Source organism: Zootoca vivipara, chromosome 3, assembly GCF_963506605.1.
Source record: "Zootoca vivipara chromosome 3, rZooViv1.1, whole genome shotgun sequence".
Classification (NCBI taxonomy): domain Eukaryota; kingdom Metazoa; phylum Chordata; class Lepidosauria; order Squamata; family Lacertidae; genus Zootoca; species Zootoca vivipara.
Genome location: NC_083278.1, coordinates 114,898,644 through 114,925,517, shown reverse-complemented (window position 1 = coordinate 114,925,517; position 26,874 = coordinate 114,898,644). Strand labels below are relative to the sequence as shown.

The 26,874-nt window shown below is 46.8% G+C and overlaps 1 protein-coding gene across 5 annotated transcripts; it reads left to right on the top strand.

The window, feature by feature from the left end:
• The first annotated feature begins 3,685 nt into the window (after positions 1-3,685).
• Positions 3,686-22,303, top strand: FDFT1 (farnesyl-diphosphate farnesyltransferase 1). Of its 5 annotated transcripts, none has more exons than XM_035110888.2 (9): positions 3,686-3,876; positions 4,606-4,723; positions 8,664-8,761; positions 11,947-12,130; positions 13,723-13,851; positions 14,666-14,857; positions 16,687-16,863; positions 21,013-21,165; positions 21,640-22,303. In XM_035110888.2, exons 2-9 carry the CDS (start codon positions 4,622-4,624, stop codon positions 21,859-21,861), a joined length of 1,257 nt encoding a protein of 418 aa, XP_034966779.1. In that variant the 5' UTR covers positions 3,686-3,876; positions 4,606-4,621; the 3' UTR covers positions 21,862-22,303. The 5 variants fall into 5 exon arrangements, with proteins under 5 accessions (XP_034966779.1, XP_060129136.1, XP_060129134.1 ...); XM_060273153.1 differs by having other exon boundaries at positions 3,769-3,780; XM_060273151.1 differs by lacking the exon at positions 3,686-3,876 and adding an exon at positions 4,067-4,130.
• The last annotated feature ends 4,571 nt before the right edge of the window (positions 22,304-26,874 follow it).

Here is a 26,874-nt window from a genome sequence, read left to right as displayed (position 1 = left end):
ATTAATTGAATTTCAATGCATTCCTATGGGAAACCGCGATTTGCTAGATGAATGTTTCGTAAAACGAATTTGTCTAGCGAGGCAACCTCCGCTAGAAAAAACCTTTTGTTAAGCAGAAATTTCGTTAAGCAGGGCATTCGTTAAGCGAGGCACCACTGTAGGTTTATAGAGTAGTGTTAGGTGAGGAATTGGTGAGGTTTGAAGTTATATGTTTAACAAGAACAGTTCCATTGAAACCACATGCTTGTACACATGAACCTTGAATGCAACCATTAAGTTCATAAGACATTAAATGTTAAATTAAAGTTCCATCTGTACCATTGTCTGTGTGATCTTTCCAGCAGAGGTATCTATTGCTCATCTGGTGAGGATACTCATTAGAAGGACAAAACCCCTTATCTAAGGCAGGAAGGAGAGTTTGTTGTCCCTGGAGTGCACCGAGAGGAGGAGGAAGAGGGAGACTGGTTTGAGGGTGACACAAAGCTTCCTCAGGTGGAGAATAACTGGGATAGTGGGAGGTGAACTTTACCTCAGGACATCCCCATTAAAGCCTTGCACAATCTGAGAAGCAGGTTGTACAATAAAGACGGAAAGTATAGGACTTTCGTCACACGCAGCAACCCCGTAGTCGCCTTTGACTGGAATTAACCGTTCAGGCGTCCTTTACCTTTACCTTATGTCATAAAGATCCCACTGGTAACAAAGCTGAGCATCTGGAACCCCTAGAATCTTGCACCGCTTGGGGATTGGGGTGCCATGCAACATTATGTTCACTTCTGGGCAGGTCTTCTTTTAGCCAGAGCTGACCCTCTCAGGTGGGCACCATTACCATTCTAAGAGAATGAAGGAGAAGTTCACGGTGAGCTCCGGCACCTTCTAGAAAAATATCACTGCTCCTAAGAACACAATCTGTGTTTAGTTCTTTGTTGTAGTGTGCCCTGCGGGGCAGATGCTAATCACTATAAAGACTTTTTAAATGTCAAAAGCAGGAACAATTTGTTTGCACTCTCTTTTATTGCCAGGGTTCTAGTTTTTCTCTGTCTTGAGGGCATATTCCCTGTTTGTTTCTTTTTTGAAAAAGAAAAATCCGCAAATAATAATAATAATTTATTATTTAGAAATAATCTGGCTGGGTTCCCCCAGCCACTCAAATGGCGGTCTTGAGGTCCCAATATTTAGAAAAAGAAGAGAGAGGTTTTCGAAAGACGCTTGCATAATCTTTTTATCTGCAAGAGGAGCTCAGCAAGTTTGAAATTTAGGAAACTCCCTGGAACTGAACGGCTTGTTCTGTGCTCTCTTTGAAGACTGAAGTTGCACTTACCTTACCGGTAACTTTTTCTCAGAGCAGACTAATTGAAGTTAGTGGCCACAATTATCTTAGGGCTATTAATAGCAATAGGAACACTATGAGTAAAAGTTAGTTGCAGCAACCCAATGTGCTCTTGTCGTAGAACAGACCTTTAACTTGACTCCGCAGTTGTAGCTTCAGTTCTTACCGATCCCGTTGTGTACACTATTTTTCCTTTTTAAATAATAATATAATACTATCACCACCCATCTGTTAAATATGAAGAGGCCAGGCTGCTTTGCGGGCAGAAAACTGGCAACCTACTTTGGCGATTAGAAGAGGTAAATAATAGTAACCCTGTTGAAACCGGGGTGTTGCAAGCTTGCAAGCATTTATCTATGATGCAAAAAAATGTAACCCAGCAGGTCCAGTAGGCAGTGAATAAGAAAATGTGTGTCCAAAGTGCAGGACTCTCAGGCAGAGGCAGAAGGGACCCTTTCCCCTTTATCTGCTGGCTAAGAGGGGATTGAGTATAGCCAGCTCTGCTTGCAGTGCTGGCTGCTGTTAATCCTACCGGAAGAAGCATAGCAGCCTCCCCTTAAATGGAAAATAGGTTACAACTCCCATCAGCCCCAGCCGGAATGGGTACTCTTGTTGGCATCCAAGAGACAATGGAGTACACTGCTGGGGGTGAAGTGAAACTGTTGCATTAGCTGCACTGATGTGACCTCCCCGAGGCACAAGCCTGGGCAGAGTGCTTGAGGTCCTGGGCTGCAAGACAACAAGACTCCTCTCTCTCAGCCTGGAATTGTTCAGCAACCATCTGCTCATTCACCCGGCCCTGGAACGGAAGATTTGAGCCTAGGCAATAGTTGGCCATGATGGCCAGGTCCAAAAATGGTTTTCTTAAGAACTGGTTTAATAAAGGTGTCTGGGCGTCCTTCACAGAGGGAAGCATTCACTACCCCACAAAGCCCATTGCCCAGCCTTGCCTGGCTTGTTTTTATGAGTCAGGATGGGCAAGGATCAAGGAGACAGGCGGTTGGTTTCACTCGTCCAAGCAGCCTGTCCACATCCTCGGAGGTAACAGGTTGGAATTGATCCCATGCAACTTGACTAGGCAGAACTCCAGCACTCTCCGGCCGTGGCCCATGGTGGAGTCTACCTCTTTCCGAATCTGAGCCACTTTATCTGCAAATAAACTTTGCAAAATCATTGCAGGAGATCTTGGGGTCCTCCCCAGATCCCGATGGCAAAGGTGGTTCTGCTAAGACTATGAACCATCTGAAAGAGTCTCCTGGGACTGTTTTCTGCAGATGCAATAGAGTGGACAAAGAAAGTCCTCTTCACAGTCACTGTCACCACTTGGCAGGCTCCATGTTGAGCTCTAACCCGTGTTCTGTCTGCTTCAGAGCGAGTTTTTCGCCTCCAGCACTCCAGCCATCTCAGCAATTGTTTCATCACCCTCAGCTCCGGCCGGGGAAATCAGGGGGCCATCTGGGCTCCATGCGAACAGGGAGGACTTTGGACCCAGGCAGCTGATAGTCCTGGTTAGCTCCGCATTACAGGGGGCCACCAGGGAATCTGCTGCAAGGCCATCCAGATAGGAGCCAACTCCTAGGGGCCTCCAATCAAATATTTGAAGGGGACAGCCCCTAGGGTTGCCATATTTCAAAAAGTAAACTTCCTGACACCTGCTAAAAAACCATTGACGCTTTTACCCCCAAGAACCAGGTCAAGTCTGGAACTTCATGTTATCAATTATATGCAGGGTGGAGTTTACGTCCCCTGGACGTAAAACATGTGCCACCCTATAACATTGCATCCTCTCAGCATTGCACATTATATAATCCCCCTTTCACAATGGTGATCATTGCAATGTCGCATATGCAGTAGCGCAGCCAGCTTAATTATCAGGTACCCACGAAACGGGGGCGAGATTTAGATTGCAGATAAGACAAATATTCCTGGCTGTTTGTGAACACACGTCACGTTTCCCATTGTACCATCGCCTCTAGATATATTGCACCATTGTCTTTGTGTTTGTGTGTGTGTGCCTGGGGGTCGCACGCAACCTTTGCAAGGAAGGGTGATGGGAGGAGGAGGAAGAGGCGGCGGCGGCGGCGGCGCAAGAGCGGGCGTGCGCGCGGCCCCTTTAAGGAACCCGGCTGCTTGCGGAGCCCCGCCCCGCCCCATTTTCACCCATGCCGCCTCCGAGCCAATCCGGAGGCGCCGAGCGGCCGTCACGCCAGCCCCCGCGACGGCCTCATTGGGCGACGCGGCCCTGGCGCCAGCGCCGCGCGGCCTCCGGGCTGCCTATCCGCCCTCCGAGCCGGGTGCGGCGCCCGCGGATTGGCTGCTGCTAGGGGACGGCCGTTGAGGGCACAGGAGGGGAGGGGGGCGGAGGAGATGCTGTCCGGGCATCTCGGCAGAGGAGGCGCCGGCGACTCATAGGGACTAGAAACCTTCCAGGGAGGGCGGAAGAAGAAGGGGCGAGTGAAAGCAGCTGGGCAGGAGGAGGAAGAAGAACACAGACCGGGCTCAAAGGAGAGGACCTCATAGGGACTAGAAACCCTCCCAAGGAAAGGGTAAGGGTGGGCAGATGGAGTGAAATAAGGCGGGGGTGAGTGGGAAGGAGGGAAAGGGTGGGGTCACAGGTAGGTAGGTAGGTAGGTGGGACCACATAGGGACTAGAAACCCTCCAATGAGGGCAAGGGTAGGGGGACAGAGAGGGGGTGATTTAAAGCAGGCGGGGAGGAGGAAACCAGACCAGGATCATATGAAGGAAGTAGGAAGGGGCTGGGGAGGACCTAATAGGGACTAGAAACCCTCCAGTGAGATGGTAAAGGTGGGCTGGGGGATATAGAAGGGGTGAATTAAGGCAGCAGATAGGGTGGGTGGGAAGGAGGGAAACAGTGGGATCGTATGGAGGGAGGGGAGGGGAAGACCTCATAGGGACTAGAAACCTCCAAGTAAGGTAAAGCAGGAATTAAGAAGGGGAGAATTAAGGCAGCTGGGAAAGAGCAACAGAGCAGGATGATAGGGAGGGAGGGAGAGGGAGGGAATGGGAATGGGAAGTCAGGTGGGTGGGAAGAAGAGTGGGTTAAAAGGAAAGAAAAGGTGAGAGTAGGTGAATGGAGCCAGGTGGAGGAGGAGGAGGAGTAAGAAATTGGGAGTGGGAGAGGAAAGAAAAATTAAAATAGAAAAGGAAATCGGGTTCCGCAGGGTAGAGAGAAAAAAATAGGGATTTGGGGAGAAGGCTGGGCAGGGCAGGTCCTCATTAAATCTCATCGCTCTGCAAACCCACAAATTGACAGGTGAGACTGGAAGCTGATGGAGCTGTTCAAGAAATGGCTGGGCCACCCAGAGGAGCTCTACAACCTGGTGAGGTTTAAGATGGGAGGCTACAAGACGGTGCTGCCCAAGATGGACCAGGTGAGGGAGCGACAGTGCACTGTGTTGAATGGGTGGGGAAAGAATGGGTTGTCTCGTTCCCTGGTTTTTCATTTGCTTGCTTTAATGTACTGTTTTGTCATCACTGGCTAAGAAGGCCCTTAGCTCGGTGGTTAGTGTGCCTGAAGGTTCCAGGGTCGATGCTCACTGTCTCTTAAGCAGGACTGGAAATGTTCCCCTGTCTGAAGCTCTGGAGGGCAGCTGCCAGTCTCTGGTGGTTTAGCATCTTGTTGCTCCCAGTGGCCAGAGGACCTCATAGGGCCAAAGGACCTCATAGCGGACAGACAGACACTTCCATGAAGCCCACCATCAAGGCATTAAGGAAATTGCATTCCCACGTTTCCCCCATCCCCCAGCAACTGGCGTATTAAGTGATACTCTGCCTCTGAAAATTGAAGTTCTATTTAGTGGTGCTGCCCAAACATCGTTTGGTAAGGGCTGTAGCTCAGTGGCGAAAACATCTGCTTGGCATGCTTTTTTATTGGATTGGTTGTGACTCTCCTTGAATCGCTCACGTTCAGGCAGAAAAGCTGAATAAAAACATTTCTAATAGATAAAGTAGATGGGGAATAGAAAAAGATGGAGATGAGGAGTTGTTGTATGGGGTGTATGTCTTATTTTCTCTTTTCCCTTCTGTTTTTCCCTGTTCCATTCTTCTACCTTGACAAGGAAGTGAGAGAAGAAATCATGGTTTCAGAAGGGGGCGGGCGGGCTGGAGAGGCTCTGAAATTTGTAAATTATTTTCAGACATATTTAATACATGTCTTTAATAATAATAATAATAATAATAATAATAATAATATTTATACCCCGCCCATCTGGCCGGGTCTCCCCCGCCACTCTGGGCAGCTTCCAACACACATCAAAATACATTAGTCTATTAATTGCAGCCGTTTAGCCAGAGACAATGGATTCATACTGTTTCCCAAAGTCCACAATCTAATGTCAGACATGCAGGATTTGGAGCAGGAGAGGCAAGAACAAAGACAGACAAGAAATAATTGGAAAAAAATATTAGTTTATAGCAATCAAATAAAATTCTATATTGTGAAATTACAGTGTCAGACAGGTCTTAAATTGGACCATCACTATTGGCTCATGATATGACAAAGCACTCTTACACCTTAATTATGAATTGCTGCCTGTCAGATTTTATGAAAGGTATCAATTATATTTTGTTATGATGACTTTATATGTGCAGTGAACTTGCCTGTCCTCTGGACATATGGTTTTGTTCTGTTTTCTTCCTTTCTCTCTTCTTTAAAGCGAAAAGCCCTTTCCCTCCACCAAATATCTCCAGCAGGATCTTGGGCCAAATCGCACTATGCTGGAACTGCTGTTTTGGAGCACTTGATACAAATTTCTTCTTGTAGAAGCAGCTGGTTGGGGGGTACTTTGGATGCCAGGTGCACTGAGGTGGGATCCAACCTTTCCTGCACAACTCCCTCGCCTCATTGCTTTTCCACATTGCCCCAAATTCTCCAAGAAATCTTTGAAAATGAAAGGCAATTAAGTAAAATCTTCGTGGTCATCTTTATTTATTATCTATCTGCTGCACTTATTTCTTGCATTTTTACTGAAGCTTTTTTCCTCCAAGGAGCTTAATGCGGTTCTCCCCTTCCCCATTTAATCTCCACAACAACCCTGCAATGTAGGTTAGGCTGAGAGGCAGTGACTGGCCCAAGGTCACGCAGTGAGCTCCATGGCTGAGTGGCTATTTGAACCCTGGTCTCCCAGGGTTCCCTCCTGCTGCTAATTCTTTCTGATTCCACGAAAATGAAAAGTTAGCCTGCCAAGGTCTGGCTGAGTCCCAGGGCTGGCTCTGTGTCTGCAGGGTTCCCTGGCAACTTGCCAGTCTATGCATCCTTGTGAGAGCAGCTGAGACCGAGGAGCCACCATCATGTCCTTTTCCCACAGTGCTCCAAGGTGACGCCACATCGGGTACTCTGGGATCTTGTAGGAAATTTAAAACTCTGTTAGTGTGACCTTCTGGACCCAGCCACTGCTGCCAGACAGTTGGTAAGGGAGCTTCCTTCATCTGAGGATCACTGGGTGGTTTAGAACATAAAAATACAAAAATAGTAACAAATAATAACAGCCCCCTCCCCTCTTTAAAGGCCGTAGATGGTTTAATTAGCCAAAGGCTTGGGAGAAGAGGAATGTTTTCCCCTGGCACCTAAAGATATGCAATGAAGGTGCTGGGTGAACTTCCCTGAGGAGAGCATCCCACAAGCGGGGAGCCACCACAGAAAAGGCCCATTCTTGTGTTGCCACCCTCCAGATCTCATGGAGGAGGCACACAAAGAAAAGGGGTTCAGATGATGATTGCAGGGTCCAGGGCAGTTCATATGGGGAGAGGCAATGGAGCCCGGGAACGCCCCCAGGGTGCAGATGCCAGTCCTACTGAATCCTCTCCACTAGGTATTTGTTTGGCTACCTCTCTCGTCATCCCTGATCACTGCTGGTGGTGTGTGTATTTGTGTGTGCACGCACACTGATGGGAGTTGAAGGCCCAAATCACAGATTTCCTCCCCGAGTCCCCCCAACACTGGGTTCATGAGACGCCAACATCTAAAGTGCAACAGTAGGCATGTTGACTCTGAAGAGAGCATAGCTGAACAGCTCTGGCGCTAACTTGGCAAGTAGGAAAAGCCAGCAGGGGACTTAAGCCCCAGGACATTAAGTGCCAGGAAGCTCAGAGGGACTTGCTTCTCAGTAAAGACACAAATGGTTTTGGTTTTTTTAATGTTATTAAATTATTTCTGCACATAACAACTAAGCCAGGCTACTATTTGGATAAAAGGCGATATTCAGTTTAAGTTTTATAAGGCTGTTTTTGTTATTAGCCACATACACCAATATATACCTAATGCACCAGGTAAAACCATACTTCTCCTCCCAGGCCTTTGGCTAATTAAGCAAACTAGGACGTTTTAAATTGGGCAGGGGTGTGGGGGAAGATCGTTATGTATTTTTGTGTTTTTTTAAAATATTGAAAACTGGCCCCTGATCCTCAGAGGAAGGGCAGTATAGAAGTTTAGCAAGTAACAATCGAAATAATAAAAGCCGTGCCGTTCAGTAAAGCCAAGTGCTGTTTAGTGGTTAAGGCGTCGGATTAGGACCCTGACCGCGTGAGATCCGGGTTCAAGTCCGCCCCGCGCCTCCCGTCACTCGGAGCCTGACCCACCTCGCAGGGGTGTGTTGCCAGAATAACGCTGGGAGCAGGAGAGGAACCTCCGGCTATTGCGGAAAAGGAATGCAGCGAGAAATGAGATGGCAATTTAAAAACGCCCAGGATCGCGCTGTGGATCCCGCTGCGCTTTCGTGGGGTGGGGTGGGGGAATCTCATTCCCCTTGAATGAAGAGAGAGAAGGAGGAAAGGAAAAGCTGGAGTTTGTTCGCCCAGGGCGATTTTGCAAAAAGCCTGCAGGGAGCGCCAGGGGTTAAGGCGGCCAGGCGCGGCGCGGCGCGACTCGACTCGGGGAGAGAAGGAGGCGGGCCGGCCTCGGCTGCCTTCCCTCCCCGCCGAGGGAAGGGGCGGTGGGTGTGTCCGCTTCCCCTCTGGCTGCGCGCGCCCCGGATCCTTTCCCCCGCGCCCATGGCACGGGGCCAGGCGGGGGCCGCGCTGCTGAGCCGTGAGCCCGGGCGCGCCCCTCGTTCCCTCTCCATGGCCAGCGGCCCCTCCAAAGCCGCAGCCTCCCTTTTCCAGCGCACCTTGGCCCGTTCCCCGTCCCGTGCTGGAGGAACAGCAGGAGGATCGGGGCCGGGCGGCGGCGGCTGCAGCAGCTGCTGCTGGGCCGGGGGACGGGTGCGCTCGGCGTCCGGCCCGCACCGCCTCCAGCAGCCCCAGGCTCCGCCGCCGCTGGCTTCCCGGGGGACCCGTTTCCTGAGCGCGCCGCCGCCCTCTGTGCTCTTGTTGCAGGACTCTCTCAGCGACAGCCTCCGCCGCTGCTACCAGTATTTGAACCAGACCAGCCGGAGCTTCGCCGCCGTCATCCAAGCCCTCGACGGGGAGCTGCGGTGAGTTCCCAGGGCGGGTGCGGGGCGCACGGAGTGAGGGGCGGGCAAGTTTGCACGCTGGTTAAGGATAGGCTTGGAAAGGGTTAACTGCGTTGGTCTGGCAAGGAAAGGGTTAACGGTGCGCGCCCACGGGTTTTGTTTTGGTTGCAAGTTAAGTGGTTGTTTCCCCTCCCCCTGGAGGAGGGTGGTGGGCGGGGAGGAGTGAAATCCGAATCGAAGTCCTGTGCCAGGCAGTACGCTTCGACTGATCGCGAAAGAATAAGCTGTGCTCCTGTGCTTCGCTTGGCACCGCCTGCGGGGCTGGAGCCTGGAAGTTTCAGCGCTGCAAAGCGTGGAATGGTTTTCCTGCAATCTGGCGACCTCTTGCTAGACTACAACTCCCATCAGCCCCCAGGTGCTGAACATGCTGGCTGGGGAGCTGAGAGTCCCAAACGCTTCCGGGGGCACAAGGTTCAGAAAGGCTGGCTTGTAATACCCTCCAACATTTCTCTGATGAAAATAGGGACATGCTAAGGAAAACCGGGACATTCTGGGATCAAATCTGAAACAGGGACTGTTTCTGTAAATCCAGAGACACTTGGAAATGTATAAAACGGACAGAGGTTTTTATTTTTTATTAAATGTTTAAGTAGAGGTTTTGTCATTGCAGTTCCTGCGTTGCAGGGGGTTGGACTAGATGGCCCTTAGGGGTTCGTTCCAGCTCTGTGGTTCTGTGTAAGGCAGCCTCCGCCTGGTTGGGCTGTTTCCTCCATGGACTGCCCAAGGCTGTCAGCTCGGAGCAGCAATGGCTCTCCCCAGGAGATGGTGGGTGTTGTGCCTGGGTCCTTCTGCAAGCCAAACAGGAATGCCCTTAGCATGGTGGGAGGTCCTAGAGCATGTGCTCTGCTTGCTGACCAGACAGCTCCTCCCCCAAACAAAGTTTTGGGTTGGCTTGTGAAATCAAGAGAACATCGTGGTTTGGCAACTTCCATCAACTTAAAAAGACCTGAGGTCCATTTATTAGGAGGCAGTGAAAACACAAGTCCAGGAAGGAACTGCATCTGGCTAAGCCTCCTGGTGCAATTCTCAGACTTCCAGCATCAACTTTTTTTAAGAGCGTACGAACAGCCTGCTCAATAAGCCAACGGCTCACCTAGTCCAGCATCCTGTTCTCACATTTGTCTTTTGCTGATGCAGTGCCAGTCTCCTCTGGGGTAAGGATATGGGAACCAGGTGCATGCAGTCTAGCCCCTACTGAAATCTAGATTGCTTTTTTGTTGCTGTAAATATTGAATTTATTCTGTTAAATTATTGGCTTTGGACCTCTTGGAATTCACTGACATGCTCTGCATTTTGTCTATTTGAATTTTGAACGTTTGCTGTTAGTTGCACTGGGCCTGTCTTTCACAGTTTACCAAGTAAGATATTCTCTGAGCTGCCCTTTGCATCACCGCAAGCAGGCCTCCTCCGCCCTGTTTTATGGGTAAACGTGGGTTTGCTCCAGAGCAATTAACTTTAATTCAGCCGCCTCTGAGAAAGAATGAAAGGCGAAGTGCAGGCAATGACTCCGTTCCCTATACATAGTGGGGTGTGTGTGTGTCTGCATGGGGTAAAAAAATGCAGGAGGTTTTCTGCAAATTGCTTCAGCCAGACTGTAGAGGGTGACCCAGTCTTGCTGCCCATTTAAGAAGCTGGTGCAGTTAGATATATCAAAATGAAGTCTCTCATCCAGGAAAGGGGGGCTGATCTGTAATCATAATAGCAAAGAACTGGACTGAATTTTGGAAAGTTAAATAAGATAAGATATTGTCCCAAACCTGTTCAAAGCACATATCGTGATATCAGTTATTGACCTGGCAATACACAGTGGTACCTTGGTACTTGAACAGCTTGGTACTCGAACGGCTTGCCTCCCGAACAAATCGGCTCCCGAACGCTGCAAACCCGGAGGTAAGTGTTCCGGTTTGCAAGCGTTTTACAGAAGTCGCACGTCCGGCGCAGCTTCCTCTTGAGTGCAGGAAGCTCCTGCAACCAATCGGAAGCTGCACTTTCGTTTTCCAACAGTTTCGGGAGTCGGACTCCCGGAACGGATTAAGTTTGAGAACCAAGCTACCACTGTATTGCGAATAATGATGTGTGTGTGCAAAAATCACCCTGTGGGGAAAACCATGAAGCCATCCAATGCTTCTCTCGGTTCCTGCAGCCTCTGTTTTCTCTGCCAGCTCACAGCTCTCCCCTGCCTCCTGCAGGGCGGTAGCGAATCGCAAGAGCAGGTCCCGGCAAAAGTCACAATACAGGGCAAACCGTGAAGCCAGCCAACGCCTCTACATAGCTCCATCCTTATTTCAGACATGGTGATTTATCAGTATATTATGATGTTTAGCTGGTTCTAGATCATGATGTTGTAACCCAGATATCACCCAGCCCTGTGCACTGCCTCCACAGTCAGAGGCTGTCTGATGCAGAATTCCAGTTGTGGAAACTGCAAATGGGTGGCAAGCTGCAGCCATGATAGTCTCTTGGATCCTGTTGTCGGGCTTCCCGTGGCTGGCCAAGGTGAGGACAGGATGCCCAGACTAGATGGGCCCCTGGGCTGATGCAGCTCTCCTTAGGTTCTGCAAGGTTGATGCTGGCACTCTTGAGTTGCACCAGGAGGCTAATCTGGAGCTTGGTTTGTGGGGAGGAGTAACATCTTGGTAGCACATGCTTTGGGGAGAAGGGACCTCGCTCCATTGTCCGGGCACCTGTTTTGTGTGCAGAAGAAGCCAGGTTCCATCCCCAGGATCTCCAGGTAGAAAGGGCCAGGTGGTAGGAGAGAGCTGCTGCCGGTCAGAGTAGAGCATTCTGTTTGGGGGTGGAAGGATGGCTACCAAGCCGCCTCAGAGGCAGCCCTAAATAACATCATCTCTCCTCTTTAGGGCCTATGGAGACATAGGAAGCTGCCCTTTACTGAGTCAGACCACCAGTCCATCCAACTCAGTTCTGCCCACATTGACTGGCAGCAGGGGGTTGGACTAGATGACCCTTAGGGTCACTTCCAATTTTATTATTCTATTAGCTCTCCCAGGTTTCAAGCAGGACTTTCCCAGCCTTTTCTGGAGATGCCAGGGATCGAAGCTGGGAAGCCACCTGCTTGTAAGGTGGGTGCTCCACCCTCTGTGCTAGGAGAGTCCTTCAGCTCAGACCTCTTTCCTCCTCATCCTCAGTCATGCCGTGTGCATCTTCTACCTGGTGCTCCGAGCCATGGACACGATCGAGGACGACATGACGATCAACGTGGAAACCAAGGTCCCCATGCTCCACAACTTCCACTCCTACCTGTATCAGCCGGACTGGAAATACATGGACAGCAACGAGAAGGACAAGCAAGTTTTGGAAGACTTCCCGACGGTGAGCAATTTGGCCAGTCAGTCTCGCGTTCGTGCGGTCTTTTTAAGTTTGCCGTGCAAATCCTGACATGGCCAGTTTGCTATGGCTCTTGGTATCTGCAAAATGGGCGCTTGCTGGCAGCAGATAGGACATTGGTTGTATGATGGTCTCTTTCTGAGCCATCTCTTCTCAAGGGGGTTTAGCAGCACTTTGAAGGTGGTTGGGGGGGGGGAGAGAAAAACAACAGTTTAACCCCCAAATTCAATTAACTGCCTCCAAGGATGCTTCGGTCTTCAAGGGATAAACACAGATCTTAGACTGGTCTAACTACTGTACGTTCTAGGAAGTTGCTCACCTGATCGTTAAGTATTTGGACGCCTCTTGAGAAATACCGTGTTTCTCATATTATAAGACACATCTTATATTTATTTTTTCCTCAAAAAAACACACTATGGCTTATTTTCAAGGGATGTCTTATTTTTTTCCTCCTCCTCCTGCCGCGGCCGGCATTGCTGCTGCGCCTATCACTATGTCTTATTTTCGGGGTATGGCTTATATTCCTTGAATGCTTAAAAATCCTGCTATGGCTTATTTTATGGGTATGTCTTAAAATATGAGAAACAGGGTAACTAAATTTTTGCATGACAGTTCCTGAGAATGAAGAGCAGGTTTTTGTCGTGTGTTTGGATGCAGTTGGGTACCATTTTGAGATGTGCAAATTTTGTTTTTTAAAAAATCATTTTTATTTGATTTTACAATGTGAAATTAGAAAAAAAATTCAAAAACATAACCATATACAGAGATTCCTCCGAATCGCAGGACTTCTTCCCCCTTCCCTGAAGTCCCATTTTAATCAATTAAAACTGCATCTTCTTCCATACTCTTATTATATCAATCCATATTTTCCATGGTGATTGTTGCACTACAAGTGAAATCAAAATCCTTCCAGTGTTTCCATCTACTTGCAGTAGTCTTTTAAATAGCTTATAATTCCCCCCCATTCTTTTGTAAAGTTTTTATCCTCTTGATTCCTGAGTTTTCCAGTCAATTTTGCCATTTTGGCATAGTCCATCGGCTTGGTTTGCCATTCTTCTAGTTGGGTCCCATCAAGATGGCGAGCTGGATCTTTCACAACTGACCTGATTTTAACCACTGCTTTCAAAACCGCAGTGACATTTTGGTTTATTTTAGAATTTCTGAGCAATGTCAGAGACAAGGCTGCTGGTTCCCTATAAGTGCGAAGGCAGGATTTGACGATTGGTGTCTTGAAAAAGTTATGACATCAAATGCACCCTTAAAGCTGTGGCTGGACAATAATCTGGTCCTGAACCAAGGGGCGAGGGAGACTGTGGCCCTAGATATTATAGACTCCAGTTCCCATCAGTCCTAGTGAGTGATGACAGTTGTAGTCAAATACTGAACTGGGTAGGACTTGACTTCTGAGTAGACCTGTGCCTACTGTCAAACTGGTTACCCTTTGTCAAACTGGTTACACTTTGGCCCTAGAAAGAGGAGTATAGTTCCGTTTCCCTTGAATGCAGAAACTTCATCCTTACCCTTGTTTTGAATTGGCTCATTTCGTTTCCTCCTGTCACTTGGGATTATCGCCTTAGATCTCCTTGGAGTTCCGCAACCTGGCAAAGGTGTACCGGGATGTGATTGCCGACAGCTGCCACAAAATGGGTCTGGGGATGGCTGAATTCTTGGAGAAGAAGGTGGATTCTGAGGAGGAGTGGGACCAGGTGAGCAGAATTGGGAAGGGGTCCCCGGGGAATCTACGTGGGGCTGAAAACCTTTGCGTTCAGGAAACGTGCCAAGCTGGATTCAACTTGCAGTGTGGGATGTCCTCCGTAGGTTTAGCAGTTGGCGGGCAAAATTGTGCACCCCTTGCTCCTCGGGGTGTTTCTTATTCTTTATTGCGACATCCATTTCCAATTTCTTCTCTGTGTACTCGGAGTCATCTTCTATAACGTATGTGGGCTGCCCCTTCACTCTGTATTGTCAAATCTCTCTTCAAAACTTTTTTTTCCTGAGCTTTTTGCTTCTGGCTAGCTAGTTTCATTATACAGTGGAACCTTGGTTCTCAAATGTAACCCGTTCCGGAAGTCCATTTGACTCCCAAAACTGTTCGAAAACCAAGGCGCAGTTTCCAATTAGCCGCAGGAGCTTCCTGCCCTCAAGCGGAAGCTGTGTCGGACATTCGGCTTCTGAAAAACGTTTGCAAACCGGAACAAATTCGGCGTCCAGGAGCCGATTTGTTCGCCGAATAAGCCGTTCGAGAACCAAGGTGTGACTGTTCTTGATGTAATGACTTTTGAAATGTGCATTGATTTAATAAATTGTTTGAGATTTACGCTGTAATGCTTTTTTTCCATTGATGTGCACAACTAGCAGCCATGTTTGTGCTTATGCAAACCCTCCTTTCCCATTTGCCAGACAAAGGAGGGAGATAGAAACCCTTAAGTCCTGCAGCTCTTTTAATAAGTAGATTTAAAAAACAAACAAAAACCCCTGCTATAGCTTGGATTTATTTTATTTTAAAAAACCTCTCTCTAGTATTGCCATTACGTCGCTGGCCTGGTGGGCATTGGTCTCTCCCAGCTCTTTGCTGCATCGAAGCTGGAAGACCCCATCATCGGGCAGGACACGGAGCTGGCCAACTCCCTGGGGGTTTTCCTGCAGAAAGTCAACATCATCCGGGACTACTTGGAGGACGAGCTCGAAGGCCGGGAGTTTTGGCCCAAAGAGGTAAAGCAAGGGGCGACAAGAGGAGAGGGGAAGCTGTGACATTTGGTCCAGGGATGGAGACCACCTGTTTTGATGGAACACGAGAAATGGGCCTTTTCTGCGGTGGCTCCCCACTTGTGGAGAGATGCACCTGGCATATCTTTAGATGCCAGGCAAAAGCATTCCTCATCTCCCAGGCCTTTGCCTAATTAAACAACCTATGACCTTTTAAAATCTTATGTGTGTGGCAGGGTATTGTCTTTATTTGATGATGATGATGATGATGATGATATATAATTTATTATTTTATTTATTTATTTATACCCCGCCCATCTGGCAGGGTTTCCTCGGCCACTCTGGGCGGCTTCCAACAAATACCAAAATACATTGAAATATCACAGATTAAAAACTTCCCTAAAAAGGGCTGCCTTTAGGTGTTTTCTAAATGTCAGGTAGTTGTTTATCTCCTTGACATCCGATGGGAGGGCGTTCCACAGGGTGGGTGCCACTACCGAGAAGGCCCTCTGTCTGGTTCCCTGTAACTTGGCTTCTCGTAGTGAGGGAACTGCCAGAAGGCCCTTGGCGCTGGATCTCAGTGTCCGGGCTGAGCAACGCGGGTGGAGACGCTCCTTCAGGTATATAGGACCGAGGCTGTTTAGGGCTTTAAAGGTCAGCACCAACACTTTGAATTGTGCTTGGAAACGTACTGGGAGCCAATGTAGATCTCTTAGGACCGATGTTATGTGGTCTTGGCGGCCGCTCCCAGTCACCAGTCTAGCTGCCGCATTCTGGATTAATTGCCGTTTCTGGGTCACCTTCAAAGGTAGCCCCACGTTTATTTATTTATACCCTGCCTGGGTTTCCCAACAGAACACCAATAACAATAATAAAAAAGCAACATCATCAAAATATTGAAAACTTCCCTAAAAAGGGCTATGATACTATGGTATGTATTTTTGTGGTTTTTATATAATAATAATAATAATAATAATAATATAACATAAATAAATAATTTTTATACCCTGCCCATCTGGCTGGGTTTTCCCAGCCACTCTGGGCAGTTTGAAACATATCTGAAAATAATAATAAAAACAGTCATTAAAAACTTCCCTTCGGGTGACGGGCAGTACAGAAATTTAATAAATAAATAAAAGTAATAAATATTTATAATAAGCCTCCTCCCCACAAGGAACTGTGCCCACGAAGCAGCTTGCAAAAAATCTCTGCTGATGAAAATGCAGGTGGGAGAGCTTGGGGAGATTTTAAAGAAACTGGGGCAGCAGCTACACTTCGGAACTCCCTTCCTTTTGACACCAGGCAGGCAGCTGTGCTCTGTCACCTTGTCACCTGCTAAAACACTTTTGCTTAGGCAGGCCTACCTAGATATGTAGGATATTGCTGGGTATTTTGATCTGCTTCTAATATATTGCTGAATTTATTTAATTCCACCCCCCCCCAAGCGTTTTAAATAGTTTGTTTCGGCTGGGTTTTGTTTGTTTGTTTTAACCAATAATTGTATTGCTTTGTTGTCTTTGAGGTTTGTTTGTGTTTTTAAAAAAACAAAGAAAGTGATGTGTGGATTTTTACAAAATAAATATATAATAAATGGGGACAAAATGTATCGAGTAGGATAAAAACTAATCATTTAACAAAATTAGAATAAAATCAAAGTAACAAACAAACAGACACCACACAAGCTTAAAAACAAAAAGCTAGTGGGAAGAGGAAATTCTCAGTGCAGGGCTGCATAGCCACTCTCAGTTCACATCCTGCATCGATGGGAGTCAGACTAGATGACCGTTGGGGGTCCCTTCCAGTTGTATGACTGATGACTTCTCGATGTCTCCCAGGTTTGGAGCAAGTACGTGAAGAAGCTGTCTGACCTGGCCAAGCCGGAGAACATTGACAAGGCCGTTCAGTGCATGAATGAGCTCATTGCCAATGCCTTGCACCATGTTCCTGACGTCTTGACATATTTGTCCCGCCTGAAGAACCAGAGCGTCTTCAACTTCTGCGCTATTCCGCAGGTGGGTAGGGGCGCGTGCAAAGCTGTCTCCCGCTTCGAAGGTGCTCTTCTGTTTCCCTTCTCCTGTTATCAGGGCCGGATTTAGGTGTGATGAGGCCCTAAGCTACTGAAGGTAATGGGGCCCTTTATATGTCCAGCTGTCCTATTTTTTGTGTTGCATATCTGCTATATGGTCATTTATGGACCTAGTAGGTATCTAAAGCCATTTGCACATGTTGCCATGCAACCTGCCCATGCAGAATGTAGGGACCCTATATAGAAAGGAGCATACCAGTGATATTTTAGGGAGCAGGCTAGCAGGCAGGGCCCATGACTTACATCATAGGACAGGGGTCCTCAAACTACGGCCCGTGGACCAGATGCGGCCCAATTGGCCTCCCAATCCGGCCCGCGACGACCCCAGAGAGGTCATTTCTGGTGCACTGTCGGGGGGGGGGAGGCCCATACGCATGCGCACAAACGATTTTCGGCGATTTTTCCGACCTGGAAGCGCGCCACTGCGCCAGTAAGTGTGTGTGCGCATGCGCACGGGCACACCCCCACCCTCCGTGCGATTGGCGCGGCAGGCACCAGCCCAAACCCGGGTAAGTCTGGGGACCCCTGTCATAGGAGCTTACACAACACAAAACATTGTTGCTGTATGTAGGTTTTGTTTTATTTGTTTTTTATCTTATACAGGGATCAGCAAACATTTTCAGTAGGGGGCTGGTCCACTGTCCCTCAGACCTTGTGGGGGGCCGGACTATATTTTGAAAAGAAAAGAAAAAGAAGAACGAATTCCTATGCCCCACAAATTACCCAGAGATGCATTTTAAATAAAAGGACGCTTTCTACTCATGCAAAAACACGCTGATTCCCGGACCGTCCACGGGCCGGATTTAGAAGGCGATTGGGGCGGATCTGGCCCCCAGGCCTTAGTTTGCCTACCCATGGCCTTATATTTTGGATATATACATGCAGGGTTTTTTTTCTTTAATTTTTTTGGGGCCCCCAAGAGAGTGGGGCCCTAAGCTATAGCTTGTTTAGCTTATATTTAAATCCGGCACTGCCTGTTAAGATGACAGCGGGGAACTGGAGAATGTGGCCTTTCTGCCTGGACCAGATTGCAGCCAGCCTACCCTGAGATCGTGGAGGGCTGGAATAAATGCTACATGACAATTCCATCGCAGGCCGGGAGCTTGCAATAAAAAACAAACGAATTGTCTGGAGTTGGGAGGGTTGCGTCTTGAGAACCCTGGCCTTAAGTTTGCTTCCATATATCAAAGAAACACAAGTTATTGATTCTTGCATTGTCCAGAAACGGGGGAAAGCTTGCAAGTGTACATTGGTGGTGAAATTTCAGCTATTTGGGGAGAGTCTGAGCAGGGAGAAGAGATGAGACTTTGGTACCCTTCCTGTATAACTCTCTCCTCCCATCCCTGCAACAAGCTGGTAAATAAGGCTGAGTCCACAGATGATTTGTGGTTTGTTTTTTCAAAGTTTTTAAAAAGGTTTTCGTTCTGTGCCTTTTTTTTAAGTTTCTTTGGAAAAGTTACTTTCTAAAGAGGAGGAGATGTTAAATCAGTACTTTGCACAGAGTTCTGGGGTTTTATTTATTTATAAAAATATCTTAATCCTGATGTATCACTTAAAGTGGTTTACAGGAAAAAAATCACACATAAAAACCACAGCAAAGTTAAAAACAGATATCTGACTAAACACCAGCAAGAACTTTCTGACAGTAAGAGCTGTTTGATGGTGGAATGATCATCTTCGGGAGGTTGTGGACTCTCCTTCCCTGGAGGTTTTTAAGCACAGATTGGATGGCCATCTGTCATGGATGCTTTAGCTGAGATTCCTGCAGGGGGTTGGATTAGATGACCCTTGGGTTCCTTCTAGCTCTACAATTGTCTGATTCTATTATCAGTTAACCGTTGTGGAAGAGTGTATTCTTAACTGCCTGCATAGGCCGGGCGGTATAGAAAAGTTTTCAGCTGGCATTTAAAAGCTTGACACAAAAGGCGCCCACTGAATCTCTGTTGGCGCAATATTCCGCAGGACTTGGCTGATGACACATTGTTGCCAAACAAGCCTCACCGACTTGGGGAACGGCCAGCGACGCTCCTGCAGATGATCTCAGTGATAAGAGCTGGGATGCAAGCAGGGTGGATTTGATTTAAATCAAATTGATTTAAATCACTAGTCGGTAAGACTTGATTTAAATCTTTTTTTTTTTTACAGAAAGACATTCTTGCTGGTATAATCTTAATATCTGCAAACCAGATGAAGGTTTTATTTTTGGAATAATCAATTTTCAGAGTAGTTCTTCACAGTTATATCAAATATTACTAATTTGGTTATACTATTATACATAGACCAATAGTTATGAAATTATTGTGAGGTTTAATAAGTTAACTGTTTAGATTAGGGCAGCTTTTCTGCTGTACAGTCATACCTCGAGGTGCGTTTGCTTCACGTTGCGTTTTTTCAAGTTACGAACGCGGCAAATCAGGAAGTGTTTACTTCCGGGTTTACCGCTTCACTCATGCGCAGGAGCACTCTATTGTGTCACGTGCAGAAGCGGTGCTCTACTTACAGACTTTTCGGGGTGCCAACGGCACCCCTGGAACGGATCGCGTCCGTAAGTAGAGGTAGCACTGTACTTTATTGGAAGGAGAAAAATAATCATTTCCTTAATAACAATTTAAACAATTTATTTCACTAAAACAACAACATTATAGCATATGTATCCATGTTTGTTAACTGATGTGGTTAAACTTTTTTTTAAAAAACCCACATAGACTGAGTTTTAGCACACATGAAAAACTTACACAAATCCTTATTTCCTGATGAATACTTTTTGGACTATAATGTAACTTAAATAGAAAACTGATTCGAATCCCTGCGACGGGGTGAGCTCCCGTCGCTCGGTCCCAGCTCCTGCCAACCTAGCAGTTCGAAAGCACGTCAAAGTGCAAGTAGATAAATAGGGACCGCTCCAAGCGGGAAGGTAAATGGCTTTTCCGTGTGCTGCTCTGGTTCACCAGAAGCGGTTTTGTCATGCTGGCCACATGACCCGGAAGCTGTACGCCGGCTCCCTCGGCCAATAACACAAGATGAGCGCCGCAACCCCAGAGTCGGTCACGACTGGACCTAATGGTCAGGGGTACCTTTACCTTTAGAAGGATTTTTCCTCCAAAAGCATTTTATTTTAAAAATCTGATTTAAATCTTTAAAAATCTGACTTAAAAAAACAAAAACATATTTTTTTTCAAAGAGACATTGATTTTTGTCCACCCTGGATGCAAGGATTCAAGAAGTCCCTGCGGTACCCTGGACCTAAGTTGTTCAGAGCTTTGTAAATCACCTGGCTTGCCGGGAAGTGCTAGTAAGCTTTCCTTTGCGGAATGCTGTACATTGCTCTGGATTTATTTGTATCTAATGACCTTTTTATATATATATAAAAAGCTTAGAACAATGCATACATTTTACAAAACCAAACAAAAACAAAACAAAACAAACAAAACAATAACAAACCGAAATGCCAAAAATATCACATGAAGTTCAGATAACACATGGGGATGAATGGAAGTCAAGAGAACGTGTATCTAATGACTTTTGATAGCCCATAGAATCATAGAGTTGGAAGAGACCACAAGGGTCATCCAGTCCAACCCCCTGCCAAGCAGGAAACACCATCAAAGCATTCTTGACATATGCCTGTCGAGCCTCTGCTTAAAGACCTCCAAAGAAGGAGACTCCACCACACTCCTTGGTAGCAAATTCCACTGCCGAACAGCTCTTACTGTCAGGAAGTTCTTCCTAATGTTTAGGTGGAATCTTCTTTCTTGTAGTTTGAATCCATTGCTCCGTGTCCGCTTCTCTGGAGCAGCAGAAAACAATCTTTCTCCCTCCTCCATATGACATCCTTTCATATATTTGAACATGGCTATCATATCACCCCTTAACCTTCTCTTCTCCAGGCTAAACATACCCAGCTCCCTAAGCCGTTCCTCATAAGGCATCGTTTCCAGGCCTTTGACCATTTTGGTTGCCCTCCTCTGGACACGTTCCAGTTTGTCAGTATCCTTCTTGAACTGTGGTGCCCAGAATCAAACAAGATTGTTTTTGTGACTTCTCTTCTTCTCCCCCTTCCACTCCTGGTCCCCAGGTGATGGCCATCGCCACGTTGGCTGCCTGCTACAACAACCAGCAAGTCTTCCGGGGAGTGGTGAAGATTCGGAAGGGACAAACCGTCACTCTGATGATGGATGCGACGAACATGCAGGCTGTTAAAGCCATCATGTACCAGTATGTGGAAGAGGTGAGTTCATGATTGCTGTAGGTTTTATTTCTGCGCCTCTTTTCCATGGTAGAACCATGCTCAAAGCGCCTTATGCCAACATACAGAATAAAATATAAGCAACATTTCAAGGTAAGTTACAAAACTGAACCCAACTTAAACAAACATCCGCAGGGCAAACAAAGACCTCACGTCTTCTAAAAGTTGCTTAGTGTGGTTAAAAACTTGAGATTGGCAAACCTCAGTCAGTTGACTTACTGGTGGGGATGGAAATTAAGGGCAGACAAACTTGGGGGTTGCCTGCTTTATTTGTTTTGAGGCAAATTTGCTACTAGTTTGTTGCTGCAATAGGAGGAGGCTACTTTGCTTCTGGTATATTAAGGCAATAAAACGCGGCCACTTCGCTTCTGGTGTGTTGCTGGTAATAATAAATAACAGGAGAGCTGTTTGGACAAATGCTGCCTCTTAATGAAAGCTGGTTCTTCTCTCCCGCAGATCCAGCAGAAGATCCCAAGTACAGATCCCTCCTCCAGCAAGATACAACAGATCATTGCCTCTGTCCAATCCCTTAGCCTACCCAGCAGAGCCCTGGTCTCCCGGACCCATTACTCTCCCATATACCTGTCCTGCGTGATGCTCTTAGCTGCGTTGAGCTGGCAGTACCTGAGCACCGTGTCGAAAGCCACAGAGGAATACGTCCATACAGGCGAGAACTGAGAGCAGACTTCCAAGGATGCCATGCCCTTCACAGCGGGAGGGAATATGCTGCTGTAATTATTTCCTTGCCCTTTGGGAACGGGAGAACTCATCGATGTCCCAGGACTGTTGAAGGAGGGCTTGGAATCTTGCAAGCTAAAGTTGGAGCCAGAAGATTTCACCTAGAAAGCAATTACTTGCTAGCTTTGAAGCATCTAACAAATTGCAGTTTCCAGACCTCTTAATTTTTTTCTTCCTCTTTTGGATGAACTGGTTACAGGCAAGTCTGTCAATGGAGTCTGTCTTAATATATTTTTTTCTTCCACTTCTTTCCTGCAGACCTGTTTGGATCTGCGTCCTTTTTTGTGTTTTTGACCTAGAGTGTTTTTTAACTAGAGTGTTTGAAGGTGCCTCTTTGTTGCTTGTGAATTTTGACAGTAAAAAGGGGGAAAAAATGCTGTGATGAAGCCTCCTGCTCTCTTTTTCTTCCGCTTTTATTCAAGTTGTTCAAATTCAGCGACCAAAGCAATGCAAGAGTCCATGGTATGGTTATCTTGAGTCGGGCTTATTTAGAAATCGTAGCAAGTTCTAATATTTACCAAGGATTTCCCCTGGCTTATTTTAGAACAGGCCTTCTCTGCAGTGACTCCCAGTCTATGGAATGCTCTCCCCAGGGAAGTTCGCCTGACGCCTTCATTATACACCTTTAGGTGCCAGGCAAAAAGGTTCCTTTTTTACCAGACCTTTGGTTGATCTTATTGACATCCAACACCCTTTTAGAATGTAGTTCTTTCAGGTTTTTTTATTGGGTTGTTATTTTTGGTTTGATTTTATATGTTGTGGTCTTTAAGCAGAGGCTTAACAGCCATCTGTCAGGAATGCTTTGATGGTGTTTCCTGCTTGGCAGGGGGTTGGACTGGATGGCCCTTGTGGTCTCTTCCAACTCTATGATTCTATGTTTGTGAACTGCCCTGAGACCTCCGGGTATAGGGCAGTGTATAAATTGAATAAATTAATAATAATTAGTAATAGCAGAAGGTTGACACTTTTCTCCCACCACAGACCCCTCTGGCAAACCTTAAAGGTTAGATTTCTGTATTGTAAGAAGCTAAGCTAAAGGATTTTGTGGTAGTAACGCAACACATATTGGTGGGTGGCAGCCTTGTTTTCACAGAGGGATTCTGTTTTTACGGGATTCTTTGATGTGGAACGTGGATTGCAAAATGCACACAACTGACAGTCAAGTTCTTTGCTTCTGGTTGGTGCAAAAGCCTGTGAGTTTGAGGGTCAGCATTTGAGAAGCAGGCTCACTCGCTTTTGATCCTGTGACTGGCTTTGTTCTAAGATGCTCGAGGTTCCCAGGCGTTGTTGGACTACAGCTCCCATGATCCATAGCCAGCAGAGGCAGCAGTCATGGATGATGGGAGCGGTAGTCCAACAACATCTGGGAGACCAAGTTAGAGAATGCTTTAAACCAGTCTTTCTCAATCACCTCTTATTTGGAGAAGAAAGTCTATTGTGTGTGTTCTCAAAAAGGTCTGAGGCCAGGCTGCCGAGGTGGGGCCCTTTAATGAAAATATCTTGGGGTCAATCAGTAGAATGCATCATCGTTCCTAGGCCAGGGGCTGTTTTTCTGTTCAGTACATCTGGTCAAAACAGCCTCAATTTTTTTATATTTAAAAAAGCAACACCAGGTATAGATATTCTTGGTTATTCCGCAACCATACAGTTTGAGCACTTCTGCTTTGCATCTTCCCTTCCTGCTCCTGCCTTCCTTAGCCTGGTCCATGCCAGAGGTTTCGGATTGCAGCTGCCCTGGCTGGCACTGGAGATGTTGCCATTCACAACATCTGGAACGCATCAGGCTAGGGAAGGCTGCTCCAGAGTAGACATGGCAAACCTGTGGCCTAGCTGCAGACTCCCAGCTCCTATCTACCCCTGCCAACATGGCCACTTGTAAGCCAGCAGCATTGGCCGGTCACAGGTACCCCAGGCCTACTCTAGAGGAAGCCCTCTTTCAGTACTCTGAACCATATCTATCCTGGCTGTGATCCATTTTATACTTAATGGCTGTGTTTGTGTGCATGTGTTTTCCGGGGGGCGGTGGTGTAATCCACTGGAGCCACTTTCCAAAAGAAAATATCAGTTTGTCAAGCTCCCTTGGCCGCTCTTCCAGAAATTGATTTTCTGCACAATGTGGATCCTCTCTATCTTTGGTTTTTGACAAAACTTGGGACGGCTGCAGCTTCCCTTAAGGGAGCTCTGATTAGTTTGCCAAATATCCTATATATATTTTTGAATGGTGTAGAACTCCAGAGAGTTTTGTAAGGGGAAAACAAGTTGCCATGTAGATCTTGCAAGAGCCAGTGTCACTTGATGACATCAGGGAGTGGGGTGGCGGTTGCCCTTTGGACGCCTTACAGCTCAGGCTGTATTATATCTCCCGGGAAGGGCAGGGGGGAGGCCAAGAAATTTAACCTTCGGAGTAAAGAGTTTGTTGACTGTCTTGTCTGCGCAAAGATTGCTGAATCAGGCAAACACTGAACTTTTCCAACCGGGTGCAATGGCAGAACTGCACTCTCCCTGGCACTACTGTGCCACAGCCCTCTTGTTTTCCTTTCCCTCAGGTTAAATCCCCAATGGAGAATGAATGAGCGACAATGGGTTTTTCTTTTGGGGAAACAGGCTGCAAACAAACTTTATTATAACAGATGTAAACGAGGAGTTTTGGTTCTTCTTCCACAGAAATGTAACAAACAGTGAGGTTAGTCACAGTGCAGTGCGTTGCTTTTTATTAAATTGTACAGTGGTATATTATAATAATAATAATTAATAATAATAATAATAATAATAAATAATTAATATATACCCTGCCCATCTGGCTGGGTTTCCCCAGCCACTCTGGGCAGCTTCCAGAAGGATATTAAAATACAAAAATCTATTAAACATTAAAAGCTTCCCTAAACAGGGCTGCCTTCAGATATCTTCTAAAAGTCTGGTACTGTAGTTGTTTTTCTCTGACATCTGGTGGGAGGGCATTCCACAGAGCGGGAGCCACTACCGAGAAGGCTCTCTTCCTGGTTCCCTGCAACTTTGCTTCTCACAGCGAGGGAACCGCCAGAAGGCCCTCAGCACTGGACCTCAGTGTCCAGGCAGAATGATGGGGGTGGAGGCACTCCTTCAGGTATACAGGACCGAGGCCGTTTAGGGCTTTAAAGGTCAGCACCAACACTTTGAATTGTGCTCGGAAACGTACTGGGAGCCAATGTAGATCTTTCAAGGTGTTATGTGGTCTCGGCGGCCGCTCCCAGTCGCCAGTCTAGCTGCCGCATTCTGGATTAGTTGTAGTTTCCGGGTCACCTTCAAAGGTAGTCCCACGTAGAGCACATTGCAGTAGTCCAAGCGATCGATAGAGCATGCACCACTCTCAGGTACCTCAAGTTAAATATTTAATTGGTTCTGGAAGTCCGTACTTAACCTAAAGTGAAGCAAACTTTCTCATTGAATGTAATGGAAAGTGGATTAATCCGTTCCAGACTGGTCCGCGGAGTACTTAAATTGAAAGTACTCAACCTGAAGCGTACTTAACCCAAGGTATGACTGTATACTGTTTCAAGTTATATAGGCTGTATGCTATTCAGGCTTAACGTTACTTCCTTTTACACATCTTCCATAGATCAGACTTATCCACACACCCTTAAGGAATTTAGGATTTGGGGGTCTGTTTCCTTACAGACCCCCCAAATCCTCCTTGACCTCGGAATCACTGCTGCCTTTTCCTGTCGAGAGTATTCCCTCCGAGGACCCTTTTTCCTGTAAGCACTGTGTGCGACTGTGCCTTTTCTATTTTAACAGGGTTCTGCAATTCAGAACCTTAGATCATCTGCTGAGAGTTCTCTGCTCTCCTCAGCTCCACCACCTGTCAGAACGAACCCTCCCAGCAAAATCCAACTCACTGTTAAACTTTTCCGTCACACAGGGCACCTGCATCTGTATCATATCCAGGCTGAGCTGCACCTGCAACAAAATGTTGCGGTGCTAGGGGATGCTGCTATTCACACACAGCCATCTAGTAAATTCCACAATAAACACATACCTATTTCCAGCTTCCTAACCCTACCTCTTACAGGTCAAACTCGGAAAATTAGGATATCGTCGAAAAGTGCATTTATTTCAGTAACGCAATTTAGATGCATGACATGCAAAGCAAGATATGTCAAGCCTTTATTCGTTGTAATTGTATTTGTCGTTAGGCGGGTCAGTTGTAAATGAAATGTAATAGCAATGTTTATTTTTGTATTATTGTAACTATTTGTTTTATTACTGTGGAATTTCCGAAAGAAAGCATTTGTGAAAATTAAAATAAAAAATAAGTTGCATTATTGAAATAAATGCACTTTTTGACGATATTCTAATTTTCCGAGTTTTACCTGTAAGTTCTGTGATAGAGCATAGAGCATCTGCTTCACATGCGGAAAACCCCAGGTGAGCTGGGGGGAAACCCCTCCTCTGAAACCCGCTGCCAGTCAGTGTGGGCAACTCTTAGCCAGATGGACCAAATTGCTTTGACCGAACAAAAAGCCAATTCCTGTGTTTGCCCCACAAGCTTCCTCTCCTGGGCATGGGTTGTGGTTGTGTTAGCAACCACAACACGTTGACCAAAAAAGTGGAAACGACAGCTTGTCTTTAAAGTGGAGAGTCTCTGCTTTGCTTTGTACATTTGAAGCATGCAGCAAGGAGCCACAGGGATTACTAAAAGACCTTTGGTGGAAGGCCAACCTTCCTGTGGCAGGGGGCTTTTGACTAGATGACCGCTTGGGTACCTTCCAGCTCTACAATGCTATAAGCTTTTTCTAGTGTTGAGAGAGTTTGTGTCTGTGTGTGTTGGGCTGCATGATGCCAGAGTGCCTTCTAATTCCTGGATCCAGCAAGGGTTAAAATAATAGAAGATCCCCCCCCTTCTCCCCAAACCTTATATTGTATACAACATCAAAAGTCTCACATCAAATATAACTGATCTGTAGAAAGGACTTT

Bases quoted from the DNA above. Each gene is read 5' to 3' on its own strand.
- FDFT1 (XM_035110886.2), top strand. From the start codon at position 8,340: ATGGCACGGGGCCAGGCGGGGGCCGCGCTGCTGAGCCGTGAGCCCGGG. The intron at 8,762-11,946 runs GTGAGTTCCCAG...CCTCATCCTCAG, and splicing joins GCCCTCGACGGGGAGCTGCG to TCATGCCGTGTGCATCTTCT. The intron at 12,131-13,722 runs GTGAGCAATTTG...TTATCGCCTTAG, and splicing joins TTTTGGAAGACTTCCCGACG to ATCTCCTTGGAGTTCCGCAA.